General features: G+C 44.2%; 1 protein-coding gene across 1 annotated transcript in view; it reads left to right on the forward strand.

Annotated features, from left to right (window-relative positions):
• The window catches only part of LOC112120836, a 179728-nt gene that overhangs the window by 105055 nt on the left and 56927 nt on the right, over positions 1-17746 (forward strand). The window contains exons 33-42 of the mRNA XM_029911283.1: positions 109-195; positions 2273-2407; positions 2830-2949; positions 4213-4305; positions 5938-6155; positions 8383-8576; positions 9641-9943; positions 11214-11443; positions 13788-13949; positions 14874-14951. Of these exons, the coding sequence (XP_029767143.1) occupies positions 109-195; positions 2273-2407; positions 2830-2949; positions 4213-4305; positions 5938-6155; positions 8383-8576; positions 9641-9943; positions 11214-11443; positions 13788-13949; positions 14874-14951 (1620 nt within the window). The remainder of the gene's footprint in view (positions 1-108; positions 196-2272; positions 2408-2829; positions 2950-4212; positions 4306-5937; positions 6156-8382; positions 8577-9640; positions 9944-11213; positions 11444-13787; positions 13950-14873; positions 14952-17746) is intronic.

The following is a 17746-nucleotide window of genomic DNA, read 5'->3' on the forward strand; positions in this document are numbered from 1 at the left end:
GTGATACCTGATGTGAGAATTTGCCTGTAACTTTGAATAGTGACACAGTCAGAAAATAAACAGGTTACTGTAACTCATATCTCTAGCTTTTGTTCCTCATTTTTTTAGATTTGTGCTGGCTTAGCTCATCCTTATAACAGCAAGATTTTCCCCAAAAATGTCGAACTATGTGCCTTAACCCGATGTCACCAAAGTGTAAGTAAACTTTATGTTAAGATTAATCCATGAGAGAGGCTCCATTACATGTCTGTATAACACAGCAATTTACGATCTACCAGATCTAGTTAGAAGTTTGGTTGGTTTTGTCAATTTGCTCACAGCATCTACCAGAATGTAGGTGGGGAAGCTGAAGTACAAAGTGAATTGCTGTGGGAGCAGTGGCGTAGCCAGGTGGACGGAACAGGGGGAGCAATAAAAAATAAAAAAGGCGCCACCCGCTGCAGCGCTTTTACTCACCCGGCAGCGCCCCGGGTCTTCAGCGGCCGGCCCTTCACTCGCTCCGAGTTTCTTCGGCGGCACTGAAGGTCCCACCGCCGAAGACCCGGAGGGTCTGGGAGGCAGGAGCTGTGGGGGGCACTTTTGGGGGCCCGCAGGCCCAGAGTGGCCCAGGGGATTAGCAGGAGACGGGGAGCAGCCTGCTCCGTTTCCAGGGCCGGCTCCAGGCACCAGCCAAGCAAGCTCGTGCTTGGGGCGGCAGTTTTTAAGGGGTTGCATCCTGTCCAATCCTAGGGCGGCACGGCTGCCCTATTTATTTATTTTTTTGCTTTGCCTCCGGGTCCGGCCGCCCTGTGCCCTGAGGTTTATTTTAATTTTTCTGCTTTGCTTCCAGGTCCAGCCGCCCTGCGCCCTGTTTTTTTTTTTTTTTTTTTTGGCTTGGGGAGGCAAAAAAGTCAGAGCCGGCCCTGTCCGCTTCCCTTGCCCCAGCCCCAGCCGTGTCGCTCAGGGGAGGGGGTTTGGGGGAAGGGATCCCCCCCTGCACTCACCGGCAGCGGCAGAAGTGGAGCAGCCCGACCCCAGCCAGCTCTACTCCGCCAGCTCCCAGCCACGGCACTCCGCTTCCCGCCACCGGTGAGTGCAGGGGAGGGGGGACCTTTCCCCAGCCCTCCCAACCCCCCCAAGCAACACGGCTGGGGTAGGGGCAAGGGCAAGGGAAGCGGAACGGGCTGGGGCCGCGTCGCCCCGCCTCCCGCCGCTGGTGAGTGCAGTGGGGCCCCCTTTCCCCAACCTCCCCGCACTCACCAGCGGCGGGAAGCGGAGCGACACGGCTGGGAGCTGGCAGAGTGGAGCAGGCTGGGGCCACATTGCTCCACTTCCCGTGCTGCTGTCGGTGAGTGCCCCAGCCCCAGCCACCTTCCTGGGCTTCGCCACGCCCGGCAGCTTCACCCCCTTCCTGGCCACCGCGCTCGTGATCCTGCCCCTGCCCATGGCTCCCGAACCCTGCCCTGCTCCCCGCGCAGTTCCAGCCCTGCACTGACCTCGCCCCGCTCTCGCTGCCTGCCACTAGGATTTAAAATCCAAGCCGCCCACCGCTAGGCACCATGGGAACGCCCTCTCCCGCACGGTTTAAAGGGACAGGCGCACCCGCTGCACTGCGAGCTGACAGCTGTGAGCAAGGAGGCGCTTCCAGAACACAAGATCTCAGCCCGTAACGTCATCCCTGCATGAGTGTAAACATTAAAAAGGCACCACTTTTGAGGAATGTGCTCAGTGGGGGAGCGGCCGCTCCCCCTGCTCCCCCCCTAGCTACGCTACTGTGTGGGAGGTGTCTCTTCCATGTTAGAGGAACAGGTATATTCTGAGTAAATTAATGTTAAGCATTATTATTATTAAGAATTTGCATTGGGAAGCAGGAGGTTGTAAATTCAAATCCTGGCCTTGGGCAAGTCATTTCACCTTTATTACCAAAATTAGTTTACTTTTCCTATGCTGCTCAGCAAGTTTCTTCAGAGTCATAATGCAACAGCTCCCTACTAACGGGATATCGCTCACATTTCATAATAGGTCGGGCTAATTGGGGGGAGGGATAGCTCAGTGGTTTGAGCATTGGCCTGCTAAACCCAAGGTTGTAAGTTCAATCCTTGAGGGGGCCACTTAGGGATCTGGGGCAAAATCAGTACTTGGTCCTGCTAGTGAAGGCAAGGGGCTGGACTCAATGACCTTTCAAGGTCCCTTCCAGTTCTAGGAGATGGGATATCTCCATTAATTTATTTATTTATTTATTTAATATTCTGCTTGATTTGCTAATTCTAACAACTCAAATCTCAACACACAGGCAAAGCATGAGATCGAAGCTATTCTGAAAGTCAATAAGAAAGATGCCGTCAGGCTTCTGGGCAAGTACCAGAACAAATCCAGTGAGACGCATTTCAGACATTTCTTACACATGGACATGACTCACTCGTTCCAGGTATTTGCACTGACACTGACACCTTCCGTACTTACTAAGAACAATTATTTCCTCCCTACCAAGATACAGTTTCCCCTTTCTTTGTGTCTCTTCCCTTCTGCCATTCAGTAATCTCTCAATGTACATTCCATTGTTTTTCTTTAACATTCTTTTGGTTTGGAGAGTTCTAGTTAATATTCATTTTTTTCTGTGTTTACACAGGACAAAATATACTGATCATTTGTTTTTTTTAATTGTAATAATTAGGAGGTTTTTTTCAACCAGGGAAGGGGTCATTGTATGTATTGAGTAAAAGTTTTATCTACACACACACACACACACACACACACACTTACTTTGCATTAAACGTATGGATAGAAAATGACGAAAGTTAACTTGTATAAAAATAGCCATTATGCACAAATTGTGTTTTACTTGAACAGCTCAAGTTTCCACAAGCACTGGCCCTGAATGGAGAACTCTTTTCTGCGCAAACCAAACTGGAAGTCTTTGACTATGGTGTGAATATAAAAGCCACCATCAACAGAAATGATTCTTCACAGGTCAGGTTCCTATTTATTGTGGTTCCGTTGCATAAACTGGAGTTATTGTGATGCACTTGCTTATTAATTCACTCCTGTGAAGGGTGAGCATAAAACCAGTGTGTTGCTCATGGCCTCAAGGTCTTGTATTGGCTCTTTCCATAGGAGTGAATTTAACTCTCTGAAAAGTTTATATGACCTGGTTTAACTTTGTACAATAAATTCCTGGGGAACAGCATTCAGGGAGGGGAGCACAACATTCAGAAGGCCATGCAGTTCATGGGGAGTCAGATGAGTCTTGTTGTGGAGAGGGAGAAACCCAGAGCACCTAGCTAGGTTTCTGTGGTTAGATTGTGGCTTGACTGCTGTGCACAGTTGGAATTTGTTTTTATTTCAGAGATCGCAAACTTTGGAAAGTTTACAGAACGTCCCTTGCTATGAGGAATTTATCCTCAAATAAAATACCTCTGATGCCTAAACTCCAGAACCTTCCAAGTGTTTAGCAACACACTAAACATAAAATGCTCCCAGAAAAGATTTGCTAGTTGAAAGTATCAATGCCAGGAAGGTGGATATTTTTCTCAGAACTAGGAGATGGACCCATGTTAAGAAAAGTGTAGTTCTAGACATGCCGGTCCCAGATATTAGTGAGACAATGTGCGTGAGGTAATGTCTTTTATTGGACAAGCTTTTGAGCCACACAAAGCTCTTCAGAGCCTGCGCTCAAGCCTGAGACGCATCTTCAAAACGCTGTCTACACAGTCATTTTTAGAGTGTTAGTGCAAGCCTTGCTATCCCGAGTCTCTTGACCTGGGCTGGGAGGTTTCCTCACCCTAAGTGAATGTCTTCACTGCAGAGTGTATTCAGGTGATCAGCACCTGGGTTAACCTAGCCCAGGTGGGAGCAGCAACTCTGCAAGCTTTACCCAATTTTCTGTGTCCAAGTGAAATCAGCATCCAAGCTCTAGCCTAAAACCCATATTAGCTGACCTGGCTGGGGGTAAACGCATCAAACTTAGGTGAGAAGGGTTTTCATGTGGATGGGAAGGGAATTACAGGGACTCTCAGAGTAAAAGCTTGATTTAACTCTGCAGTGTAGACATACCCCTAAATAGGTATTGAAAAGTGTGTGTGTGTGTGTGTATCCGTACACATGCACAGGGAGCAGGATTTGGCTAAAATTCAGAAAGCTTTGGAGTAAATTATCATGAAACTCAAGTTAAATTATGCTGGAATTTCACTATAATTCTTCATTTCAGCTGTGTAACTTCTCTTGTGCCAACAGTTCATTGCTCAACTAAATGGATCAAATACTCACTTTGGATTTTCTTCCCGGTTTACTCATCCATATCAGTCAAAATTCCCCCAAAGCTTTCAGGTACAAACTAATTTTAACTGAAATTTTAATTGGGGTATGTTTTCTCTTTATCTCTTTTCATTCTCCCTCTTTGACTATTTTCAGTTTTATTATTAGTTCAGCAAACCAAACACAAAACCCATGTGGTGGTAACTTAGTCACTGGAGTCAGCTGTAGAATGTACAGTATCAATCACTCCATATCCAGGACATTTGAATCAGTAGCCCACACCCCACTTATTAAGATTGGTTGTGCAGTTTAGTAACGGTATTTTGACCATCCTAGCTGAGGCCACAAATTCTAGCCTTTGTCTTCCTCTCCCATACTACCAGGAGCTGGAAGAGCTCAGGCTCCATAGGGGAAATATGTTTCAGTTTGCTCTGGAGTTACTGCTGCTTCACAGAGCAGTGTGAACAGGCTGCGGAAGGATCTGGGTGCAACTTACCTTGGCATGGTTGGCTGCAGCACAGGGTCTTTGAGGAGTGATACACAATGGAAAGGGGAGGCCCTCGCTGGTGATTGCTCAGGAAAGTCAGTTTTAATCACCACAATCGAGGATGGTATTTTCTCCTCCTCCTATTACATGTTCCAAACAGAGTGAGATATGGCCAATCACTTGCATCTGGTCTGATTAGTCAGCGTAGGGCCATATGGCAGTTCCAAAGCAGTGCATGTGCTTATCTTGCCAAAAGGCCCTCCTGCCTTGCACAGAAAAAGTTTTTCCTTAAAGCAATAAATATGGTAGTATCATATCATACAAATACAATAATGAAGCCAAACTCCCTAGAACACGGGGGAAGCGGACTTTTCTTTTAAAAAAACAATGCTTCATTCTAATTGCAAGCAGATGTACAATAAGTTCACGTAAGTATGTAAAGCTTTGACATGGCAGTAACTCCCTGGCTAAGATCATATGTAGTCTCTTATTAAATCATTCTCTCCTACCTCCTCTAGTACCCTTATCTGTTCTGACAGGGGAATGGACTAAATGATCCAACAGGTCTCTTCCTTCTAACTTCTGTCATTTACATTCACTGTTGCCAATGAAATACTACCAATATTTTGATCTGGGGCTCCCCTCTAGCCTGTAATAAATCCCTCATACCAGGATTATATGACTAAAACAGTGGAGTGAGTGGTTAGGGAATCTATCCATTTTCCCATTTAAGCAAAAATGCTTTCACATAACCAAGGAATAAGTGATAGCACCTCACTGGAGGTATTTATATTTGGTTCCTCAAAAATGTCCTGAGTGAACTGGTGGTCTAGCCCAGTGTCCAGCTTGTGTAACTTGAAATTGTTGTGTTGACGAAGATCTTGTACTATCCTTCAGTGGGAAACTGTATTGAAAATATCTATTCAGTAAATGCCAAAGGCAAAACCAATTGTTGCTCTGAAGTATTTTTTTCTGAGCTCCACGGATAATGATTTAGCAGTGTCCAGAGAGGATGACTTCATCAGAGACAGGGAAATCACTCCAGCCTTTCTTTTAGTACTGTTTGTCAGATTTTAACCAGGGATTTCTGAGACCCTCGTCCTGTACATTGCTCTCAGCAGTAGGGTTGCTGAATGTGACACCGCACTGTTTTGTCATGTGTCATCTGAGTTTCCTAATGCAGCAGATGTCTTGTTCTCCTTTTCCCCTGCGTGTAGGCCCATGCAGCTGTTAAGAGTTATGGTGAGAACAGTCTCAATGGATCACTTTACCTTCGTTCCAGTGGAAAGGATCTGGTGCTGCTGGAGGTTGATATGAGCAAGGAGACCAGAAAGAACAGCAGGATTATTGGAGTGAGCGCTCTCCTGCATCAGGCAATTTTGACAGAACCAGAGTCTGTACAGCTGCAGCTAATGGGCAAAGTATCTCCATCAAGGTAAAGAAAACAGCGTAGTAGTAACCTTCCTTAAAAGGAGTTCTGAAGATAAATCTGAGCTCTTTCTTTTAAGCATGGCCGTTTGCATTCTGACATGTGCAGAAAGCCATTGAGAAGGCGATGTTCCATGCACTCTCCTCGCTACTTGAGTATTTTGCTTTTTAAGTTTTTGAAACACTAAAACAATCTTGTAACCCTCTCTCTACTGGTTGCTTTCTTAGATCATTGTTCATAGATAACGGAGAGAACAGGAAAAATTCCCTGTGAGTAAATTAGTTCTTCATGTTAGGTTATCAGTTGTTTTTCTCATTTTTTGTCCTCTGTCAGATGAAGCAGAATTGATATTTAGCAGCTACACTAGGGGGATCGTGAGAGCCATCATGATTAACCAATATCTGAAAAGTTCTGTGAAGGATCTTCAGGGGCAGATATGGAATTAGCACTCTAGCTTGTCTAACTCCAAGCCCTAGATTTAATCTATTAGACCAGGGATGGCCAACCGGCATCTGAGAAGGAGCCAGAATTTACCAATGTACATTGCCAAAGAGCCACAGTAATACATCAGCAACCCCCCATCAGCTCCGCCCCCCCTGCTCCCAGCGCCTCCCGCCCACCGGCAGCCCCGACAATCAGTGCCTCCCCTTCCCTCCCCGCACCTCGCGATCAGCTTGTTCGTGGCGTGCAGGAGGCTCTGTGGGGGAGGGAGAGGAGTGAGGGCAGGCTCAGGGGCGGGAAGGGGTGGAGTGGGGGCAGGGCCTGTGGCAGAGCCAGGGGTTGAGCAGTGAGCACCTCCGGCACATTGGAAAGTTGGTGCCTGTAGCTCCAGCCCCGGAGTCAGTGCCTGTACAAGGAGCCGCATATTAACTTCTGAAGAGCCGCATTTGGCTCCGGAGCAACAGGTTGTCCACCTCTGCATTAGACCATGTCTCTTTTAGAGCAGTGTTTCTCAACAGCTGGTCCGTGGACTGGCGCCGGTCGCTGAGATCTCCCTGACACAGTTTAGGAAGGCAGCAAGACAGTCCCTGCTATCAAAAAGGTTGAGAAACACTGTTTTAGTGGGCACTGGCACCAGCACCACCTCTCACTCCTCCAGCAGTTTTTTTTCAAACATCTCAAATGTAAAATTATCCACTGAAAGAGGCTTTACATTTTTACAAAAATCCAAGTATTTTGTGCAAAATTTCATTGGGGCGGGAGAGAAAAATGTGAAATGACTACTTCGAGTATATGTTCTTATGGGAGCTCCAATGCCCGTGCACTCTCAATCAGACACTACAAGTCCTTTTCCTCATTATACACTAGACCAGGGGTCGGCAACCTTTCAGAAGTGATGTGCCGAGTCTTCATTTATTCACTCTAATTTAAGGTTTCGCGTGCCAGTAATACATTTGAATGTTTTTAGAAGGTCTCTTTCTGTAAGTTTATAATATATAACTAAACTATTGTTGTATGTAAAGTAAATAAGGTTTTTAAAATGTTTAAGAAGCTTCGTTTAAAATTAAATTAAAATGTACAGCCCCCAGACTGGTGGCCAGGACCTGGGCAGTATGAGTGCCACTGAAAATCAGCTTGCGTGCCGCCTTCGGCACGCGTGCCATAGGTTGCCTACCCCTGCACTAGACCATGTTGGTAAAATTAGCTAGTTTTACAAGATTTTAAAATGTATTCCACAGTAGATTTTAAAAGTTCTTCGAGTACATTGGGTCACAATTTCAGCTTGTGTGTTCATTTTTGCATAAACAAAGAGTGTCTTGTGCATTGGGGAGGGGTGTGGTGAGCAATCAGCCAATAGCAGGATGCCAAACAGGCTCTGTTGCCCGCACAGATGTGAGTATAAATAAATAGGAGCAGCCTTGAATCTTGTTTAAAATTTGACCTGTTGAGGGTAACCTCTGGAATTCTTTTTTCTAGTGAGAAGCAGTGAAATCTGCTCTAAGCAAATGAAAATAATAAGAAGGAAGCTTGCTTATGTCTGGTGTGTTTATGGTCACCAAAATCTAAGTGAAGGAAAAATTGTTCTCTGACCTGTTTCGTGGATTTTTTTTCCATGTTCTACTCTTGTCTAGCATAAGCGCAGAATATACACTAAACAGCCATTGTGCAAAATGGAGGGTCAGTTTTGCCCTACATTAACAGAGGTAGAGTGACGTTAAATATTGAACACTGATAACAAATCTTTATTGATAATGGTGTGCGAGCAACTTGTGTTTGTTCCTTTCCCTCTTAGACTTCTATTATCTTCTGAGCTGAAGCGAAATGAGAACAGGTTTCATCTAGATTTTGTGGGAGCTATGGAGCAGAAAGTTGGTCTTGTCCTGTCCCTGAATGGGAAAGTCCAACACAACATTGGAGGTTTGAAGGTGGTACCACAGCTCTTTTCTCTGAATGGATCTCTGAAGCGCAAGAACAACATTCATGAAGGTGCTTCCTCACTATGTGCTTTACTGTAAGGGGATAGTTAAGAATGCAACTACCAAAGGAGATTTATTATTATTCAAGTATAAGACATCCCCCACTGTGGTGTCTTGGCACATTTAAAACCTACTAGCAGCCTAAAACAGAAAGTATAAATTTAGTATTTATGGTGATGGTGTCTTGTGATGTGAACAGCTGTCCACTGGGTGATCAAAATTGGTTTTTTTTTAATGGAAATTGGCAATAAACAAAATTCATTAAAAGGTTTCTATTTTGACTGAAAATGTACATGTTTTCATTGGAAAACATTTTAAACTCAGGCTTAAAATGAAATTTTTGGGTTTTCAAGGTTTCATTTTTTGACAAAACCCCAAAACATTTTGAAGAAAATTTGGGGAAAATGAAACAAGTTTTTCTTCATTGCCATTGTTCATTGGGAGCAATAACATTTCCCAACCATCTCTACAGAAAATACGGGGGGGGGGGAGAAGGGGGGGCAGGGGCTGGCCCATAGCTCCGTCCCCTTCTGGGCTGGGTCTGTGGAGTGCAATGGAGGAGTAGCTGACAGGGGTGCTGCGGAGCTCTGGGAGGGATTGTGTACATGGGGGCTGTCCCATCCCACACCATGCACTGGCCTAGTACAATGTGCCTCTGGGGCACTGTGTGCTTCCTGTGTCACAATCCCTCACCAAGTTTCCCTGGATGATGCATTTTACTCAATCCCAGGCCTTGAAAAGCACAGTTTGGCTCTTAAATATCAAGCAACTTTTTAAGAAGAAACCTATTGCAAATAGCAATTGCCTCAGAAATTCTATTATAATATAATGTGCTCTCATCAAAAGGTATTTCCACTAGCTGACTAATTGCTGTCTCTCTCTTTCAGTAAGCAGATTCCCTAACTGGAATGAGCTAAATAATTTATTACAGCTAATGGAAATGCATTTAATTCCTGTCTATATTAAATTAAAGGGTTATTGTTCATGTTTGTCAAATCTAATTATTTTTTCTCCTCTCATGCCAATTTCCCAACCCAAAGGGCTCTGTGTAATTATTGTTTCTGTCCCTTACAGGTAACATTAGTGTGATGATCAACAAGGCACTGTATGGGCTGCATCTCAGGAACAGAAATGTATTTGGGAATATCAGCCTGCACAATATCACTTTCACATTGACTCAGAACAGCAGCCAGGCAATCCCAATGGAAGCAAAGTTAAAAGGACACCTGGAGCTCAATAAAGGGATCAAAAGGGGTCTAGCCAGCTTCCAGGTGGATGAGCAAGCTCTCTATGTAGATGTTTCCAATGTCATGAATCAGGAACAGAGAGGAATCACTGGGACTCTCATACATAACATCAGCTCTTTAAAAAATGCAGGTATGAAAAAACTACGCCTCAATCAAATTGGTGTGTAACAAAACATGGTAAAACATGAATTTAACCTCAGTGTAAGTGGGTGCAAACCCAAACAATTTGGAGTTAGTGAGGTTGCACTTGCTTACTCCAGAGCCAAATTTGCCCCATCTCCTTAACTTCAGCAACATTCTTATTGATATTCTTAAGAAAATGCAACAGAATGGATGCAAGACCTATTAGAGTAATTTAAACGCTTATGTATATTCCCTGCTTAATGCATGTCCATCATTTTTGTACATGTTTTCCCTTAGGACAAGTTAGAATAATTTCTTGTAAAACTCCAGTTGTCTTTGAATGAACCACCTTGTGGAATAAGATATTCTAAGCATCCATTTGCTGAGTAAAAACAAATGTTTTAGCCTTTTCTGGTATGTAGGTTTTGATAGCTCCCTGCCGGCTGAATGCACCTAGCCCTCTGCTCTTGAATAGTCTGGTTTGGTTGTTTTGTTTTTGTTTTTTTGAAACTTTCTAAATGCAGTATGGTGGAGCTACACACAACATACTCCTATCATGCAGAATTCTTTGGAATGTCCCAGCAAGGCCCCAGGTATAGATTCTCAAAGACTATACAGAACAGGAGAGTTAAGAACAGGGGCAGCTCTATGTATTTTGCCGCCCCAAGCATGGCAGTGAGGCAGCCTTCGGCGGCATGCCTGCAGGAGGTCCGCTGGTAACGCGGATTCAGCGGCATGCCTGTGGGAGATCCCCTGGTCCTGTGCCTTTGGCGTACCCACCGCCGAAGCCGCGGGACCGGCGGACCTCCCTCAGGCATGCCACCAAAGGCAGCCTGACTGCTGCCCTCATGGCGACTGGCAGGCCGCCCCCTGCGGCTTGCCGCCCCATGCACGTGCTTGGTGCGCTGGTGCCTGGAGCCGCCCCTGGTTAAGAATCATTCATCCCTTTATTTAGGAAAGATGATCCCTTGGTTTCCAAAAATACATTCCAAATCCAAGTAATATCTTTACATTTACCCTTGTTAATCCTGTAACACTATAGGGGGTTTCATTCCCATCAGTCCATATTGTGAATACATAGTAGAAGCTGCAACTCACTGATCTATAGTAATGTTAAAAAAAGCTAGGCTATTATTATGAAAAGTGATAGAAACTATCAATTTCTCTGTTTATAAAATTTTATAGATAATTGCCACTCAATGGTACTGAAAATTCCTTGAATGCTTCTTTGCAGCATTGTGCATCATTTGTTCTGATTTGGCTCTATCTGTCAATAGGATTTCCTATAGCTGGCACTATCACTGCCATGTACGACCATGTCATTGCCAACCACACTGTTACTATAGCCTTACAGAGTGGCAGCGAAAGGATTGCTGCTGCATTTGGAGTTGAGAGACTATCCTTAGAATCTCCTAAGTCTCAGCTAACTGCAAGTTTGAAGCACAACATCACAAAGCTAAAAAAACACGGGATCCCTTTTACTGTAGAAGGTGCCTGCTATTACCAGGTAAGAAGACAAGTATCGGGGGGTAGCCGTGTTAGTCTGTATCCACAAAAACAACAAGGAGTCTGGTGGCACCTTAAAGACTAACAGATTTATTTGGGCATAAGCTTTCGTGGGTAAAAAACCCACTTCTTCAGATGCACGGAGTGAAAATTACAGATGCAGGCATTATATAATGACACATGAAGAGAAGGGAGTTACCTCACAAGATACAACCGAAGTTGCTCCAATCCCTCAGACAGAGACAAACACCTACAAGATCTTTATCAAGCATTCTTAAAACTACAATACCCACCTGGGGAAGTGAGGAAACAGATTGACAGAGCGAGATGGGTACCCAGAAATTACCTACTACAGGACAGGCCCAACAAGGAAAATAACAGAACACCACTGGCCATCATGTACAGCCCTCAGCTAAAACCTCTCCAGCACATTATCAACAATCTACAACCTATCCTGGAAAACTATCCCTTACTCTCACAGACCTTGGGAGGCAGGCCAGTCCTCACTTATAGACAGCCCCCCAACCTGAAGCAAATACGCACCAGCAACTTCACACCACACCACAGAAACACTAACCCAGGAACCAATCCCTGCAGCAAATCTCGTTGCCTACTCTATCCCCATGTCTACTCTAGCGACACCATCAGAGGACCCAACCACATCAGCCACACCATCAAGGGCTTATTCACCTGCATGTCTACTAATGTTATATATGCCATCATGTGCCAGCAATGCCCCTCTGCCACGTACGTTGGCCAAACCGGACAGTCCCTACATAAAAGAATAGACACAAATCGGACATCTGGAATGGTAACATACAAAAGCCAGTAGGCAAACACTTCAATCTCGCTGGACATTCTATAACCGATTTAAAAGTGGTTATACTTGAACAAAAAAACTTCAGAAACAGACTCAAAAGAGAAACAGCAGAATTAAAATTCATTTGCAAATTTAACACCATTAATTTGGGCTTGAACAGGGACTGGGAATGGCTGGCTCATTACAAAAGCAGCTTTGCCTCTCCTGGAATTGACACCTCCTCATCTATTATTGGGAGTGGACTACCTCCACCCTGATCTTATTGGCCCTGTCAACACTGGTTCTCCACTTGTGAGGTAATTCCCTTCTCTTCATGTGTCATTATATAATGCCTGCATCTGTAATTTTCACTCCATGCATCTGAAGAAGTGAGGTTTTTTTTGTTTTTTACCCACAAAAGCTTATGCCCGGGTAAGAAGAGTGATTAGTTCAGTTTCAGGCAAAACCATGTGAAACAATTATAGATTGTTCCTGTGGGCTGTTAATCAAATGCTGCGTTTCACTCCAGAGGTAGCTGCATTTAGTGGTGGCAGAGTACATCCCTACACATGTGTGTGCTGAATTGCTGTATTGAAGAAAGATTTCTGCACAGCTTTTAGTCATACTTTACATCAATCATCTCAAATCTGGACTGGATTTAAACTAAATAAACTATGTTAAATTCTGGATTTAAGTTAGTAGCTTGTTGTACAAGAGTAGAATCTTGTCCATTTGTATAGCCTGATTGCACAGAAAAATGAAGCAGGTAGGCAGAGCCTACACGGATGGTGCAGCACACAGGCTGCAGTCAGGAGAGTGCCCACAAACCAAAGCACTACTGATGGATCTAACACTGCTGTAACCAACCTTGACAATTTCCCTTTCACGTCTGTTCTAAAGAGCTAAACTTCACGGCCCTTTCCTTCAAAGCTGTTGATCAACATGGGCTTTCCCTCTTCTCCTGTGTTATTTCCTACTCCGGTGTTGTGGTTAATCACAATCCATTGCCATAGACTTTCTGTGCGAGCAAAGCACAACCTCTTCAACCCCTGTTATACAAATGGAGAAACTGAGGTGCAAAGTACTTTCCCTACCACTCAGATGTGTTGCTAGGCTAAGATCATTCTTGTCAGTGATGAACTCGGATACTATGGGAAGGAACATTAGTAAAATTCATGAAGTCCCCTGCTCCAGAGGACTCTGTGCAATTGCTCTTTCAGTCCCTTACTGGTACTATCGTTGTAATCGGCCAAGCTGTCGGGATCTGGTTCTTTGCGGTACTGAGTGCTCTCCACTCACATTGGGATCCAAAGGAGCTGAGGTAGTTGCACCTTGCAGGATTTAGCCTTACATGAAGATTCCATCTTGGAGACAAAGCCAGGCTGAGCAAGCCTGTGCAGTGTCCCTTTGATTATGATTCTGAACGGTGCTCTCAGCAGAGGCTGTTGTCTTCAGAGCCTGTGGAAATAACTTCTCCATGTTTGCCAGCTGCTACTATTTTGTTGCTGTTTGGTTTTTCTCACAATTTGGTTTCTTTTCTGGTTAGAACTTCAGCAAGAGGATAGCTGCCGGGGTAACAACCAGGGTGGAGAAGGAACACTTCAAGGTGGGAGTGGAGAAGAAAAGCACCAGCAGTACTGTGGAAATTGCCCTTTCATTCCACCATGACCTGGGAGGACTGCTTAACGTTGTCCCACCAGTGGTACAGGTTAGCAGGAAAATCCTTGCCTGGGGTATATGTGATATATCTCACTGCCCTTCATGCTCTGTTTCTCAGGTTTAAATCTTGTAAAGAAGAGAGCTAGTGGGTCAAAAGGGGGAGACCTTTTTCCCAAACAAGACCAGCACGAAAAGACTGAACGTCATTCAAAATCCCATTGTTCTTTTAAGCACTGCAGGACATATGGGACTAATTTTTCAAAGCAAGACACAATGGTTGAACCAACCAAAATGCAGACTCATTAGCACATTTACATCATTATCAGGTAACCAGGTGCCTAATAACTCATGTTCTAATATGTGATTTTACAGATGAGGCAGGCTTGGTTTTTGTGGGTCCAGCTGTTATTACTGTTCATTATTGAGATTTGCAGTAATGGCCAGAAGATGCTAGGCACTGTGCAGACACAGTTCCTGCCCCATAGAGCTTACAATCGATATCACTTGAAAATGTGTTCCATGGTACAACAGGTGGCATTAAACACATTAATATTTATTCTGGTGATAATTACATTTACTATGTCATTTTCATTTTAAACATAGGAAATACCGCAATACCGTGGCAAAGTCAAATTCACAGTGTGGTCAATAGATTTTTTTTTTTTTTAAAGAATGGATCTCACTCTATATTCAGTAAATAAACTTTGCCTGGTGTTTGAGAACATTCTCCTCTCTCCTGTAAATGATCTAGCCCAATGGGGTCAGTTTAAAGACAAGCTTTAGCCTCAGAGCTGACCTGCTACTTATCTATTTGAGTCAGATCTATTGTTCTCAACTTAGGCTGGTGTTTTTATGTCTCCCTATTCTTTCTCCTAAAAAGCAATCGCTTCACTTACTCATTTAACTATCTGCTCAGTATTTAGTCTGATTTACTCTTATTTTTTATTAACATGTTATGCTGATATGCCTGCAGGTCAATTGCAATGGAGAATCTACCACTAATCAGCTTTCTGGTCATTGCAATGGAGAGGTTGCCAGCCATTTATATGAGGTACAAGTTTTGTTCTCAGAACTCTGCCACCAACAATGTACTGTTTTAAGACCTAGTTCCCATAGAGCAAGTATTGGAGGTTGTTGTAGGTGCAGAAATGGGTCTGAGTTAACAGGAGGTTTTGTACACACTTTCAAGTATCTTCACTCCTTTAATAGCACCGGGGACATGCAGGTCAAAGCACTTGTTAAACAAAAACTGGACATGCACATGTCAATGTTCAGTCTTGCCACAGCTGGATGGGAGATTTATTCTGAGTTAGAAGCATCAACACAATTTATATTCCAGTGGTATACGTTTGCATCCTTGGTACAGCCATACACACCTACTTTAAAGCCCATAGTGGGGGCAGGGGATTTACAGACCAGACAGGTGCAGTTTCAAAGGTGATATCTGAGCATCATTCAACAGACAAGTTGCATGATTTAAAATAAAAACTCAGTGCAAGTGGTTGTGCCTGGAAAAAAGTCCAGTGGCATCATGAAACATAGGGATCACGCAAAAGCAAAAGAGTCTCATTGATGTTACTGGGTGACGTCCAAAAAACCAACCGTCTCTGTAAACTAGAAGTGGAAAGGAATAAAAACTACTTCAACATGAGCAAAGCGCTTCTGTTATTGAGCAACCAACCTGGAATAAGTTGGACCTAGGAGCAAAAGTGGGGGGAGCGAAAGAGAATGTCTGCCTCAGAGAAAATACAAATTGGTGAACTTACTGATTGTATTGGTCCAATAAAGTGTCTGTGTCTTTGTCAAATCACAAGATTATAAACCTTAAAAACATATCAGTTTGTTACCCTTTTTACCTTTCACCACTTCTATTCTGAGCTGGATCAGAATCAGTAATTTTTTCCCCCAGCAGTGGCCCTTGGATCAATGATAAAAGAGAACGTTTTAAGCCTCCTGTAAGAGGACTCATCGCATTGTTTGGATTACCCCAAATTCCCTGTTCATCCCTTTTTATGCCATGAACATTTATGAAAAAAGCAAAGAACCTAATGAAATCGATTGTAGTGTGAACTGCCCTTCAGTGTTATCTAAGGCCTTGGCTACACTCAGGACTTCCCAGCGCTGCCGTGGCAGCGCTGTGAAGCACGAGTGTAGTCGCGCCGCCAGCGCTGAGCTCTCTCGCAGAGCTCTCTCGCAGCGCTGTAAGTACTCCACCTCTCCAAGGGGAACTGTACTCGCTGCGCTCGGGGGGGGGCGTTTTCACACCCCTGAGCGCAGCAAGTTGCAGCGCTGTACAATGCCAGTGTAGCCAAGGCCTAACACTGCTCTTCATCCTCTTCCCATCCCACAGCGAAGGCACATGACAGAAGGAGAGCTATCCTAGAAAGAGACTGTAATAGCTCAAGAGAGCCAATTGTGCATGTGTGAAGTGCTGTAGTTGGATTTCCAGCAGTGGTGTTCAGATAAGAAACCTCTGCCATTCTGAGCAGGGCAGGAGATTCAAAGGAAGGTTCTCTTTCATTGACACTACCACTTAGTTGGTTTATCAACACATTGACATTATCACTCCCTGGTAATAGTGCTGTGGCTACAGTGATCTCACAAAAGGTAGCAGAGAGAAGCTTTTGGTGTACTAGGAAAGGGATTAGGGTGTGAGAGAGGGAGTGTGTCTGAGGATCTATACAACACTGAGGGTACGTCTTCACTTACATCTGGGTCCGGATGTAAGCAATCGGTTTTCTGAGTTCGATTTATCGCGTCTGGTTAAGACACGATAAATCGATCCCGGATCGATCCCGGAAGTGCCCCGGATCGATCCCGGAAGTGCTCGCCGTCGACGCTGGTACTCCAGCTCGGCGAGCGGAGTACGCAGCATCGACGGGGGAGCCTTCCTGCCGTGTCTGGACCGCGGTAAGTTCGGACTAAGGTACTTCGAATTCAGCTACATTATTAACGTAGCTGAATTTGCGTACCTTAGTCCGAAGTGGGGGGATTAGTGTAGACCAGGCCTGAAACTGATCAGATGAAAAAGCTGCTAATGACTGTGCTGAAAGAATGCCTGGTGTTCCAGCACTGGTCTCAGTCACACAAAGGCATTCAGTCCTTTCATTCTGTTGTCTTTCTCAACAGCAATGAAAATTTGCAAAATGACAGTACATTGCCTTTACATGCACCGTGGAGCCATCAGCACACAAGTTACTGTCTGAGTTCATGACACAACACGTGGTTGCAACAGAGGTGTATAGTCGTATGATCATGCCATAAGCAATATCCATTAGCAAAGATTTATTTTTATTTTGTGTCCTGCCTGGCCTTTTCACCTATTAGCTACCCCCATTCCCCACACATCCACACCCCTAATGTGATCGCTCTGAAAACGAAGTTTTACATTTGGTCACTTAGGGATGGTTAGCAATTAGATGTTAAAGCCAAAGAACCATAGAGGGGTCTGTTTATGGCTCTCCCTCCAAATCAGCATGTACGTTTTTTAGGCTACATAAATTCAAGGATTGCGGAAATAGGACTATTTTTTTTAAAAAAAGCAAAACTGAAAGAGACCTTTTAGTTACTGAATCTTTGAATGGTCATGATGACATACTGTAACTGAGCTGAGGTTTGACAAATCATGTATTTGTTGTTTAACGATATAGCAGTTATTAGTTTAGACCAGTTATTTCAATGTTGGCAGTAAGTTCAAAGAGACAGAAACCAAATATGCCCAAAGTTTTTCATCTGAACACATTAGCCAAGATGAACAGAGTTGATATTGTTCCGATCCTGATATAGCTGTGTTGCCAGTGCAATTCACAGTGTTTGAATTTTCTCGTACAAACTCTATTTTTTTCC

Source organism: Terrapene carolina, unplaced genomic scaffold (genome assembly GCF_002925995.2).
Source record: "Terrapene carolina triunguis isolate 2854851 unplaced genomic scaffold, T_m_triunguis-2.0 Scaffold93, whole genome shotgun sequence".
Lineage (NCBI taxonomy): Eukaryota > Metazoa > Chordata > Testudines > Emydidae > Terrapene > Terrapene triunguis.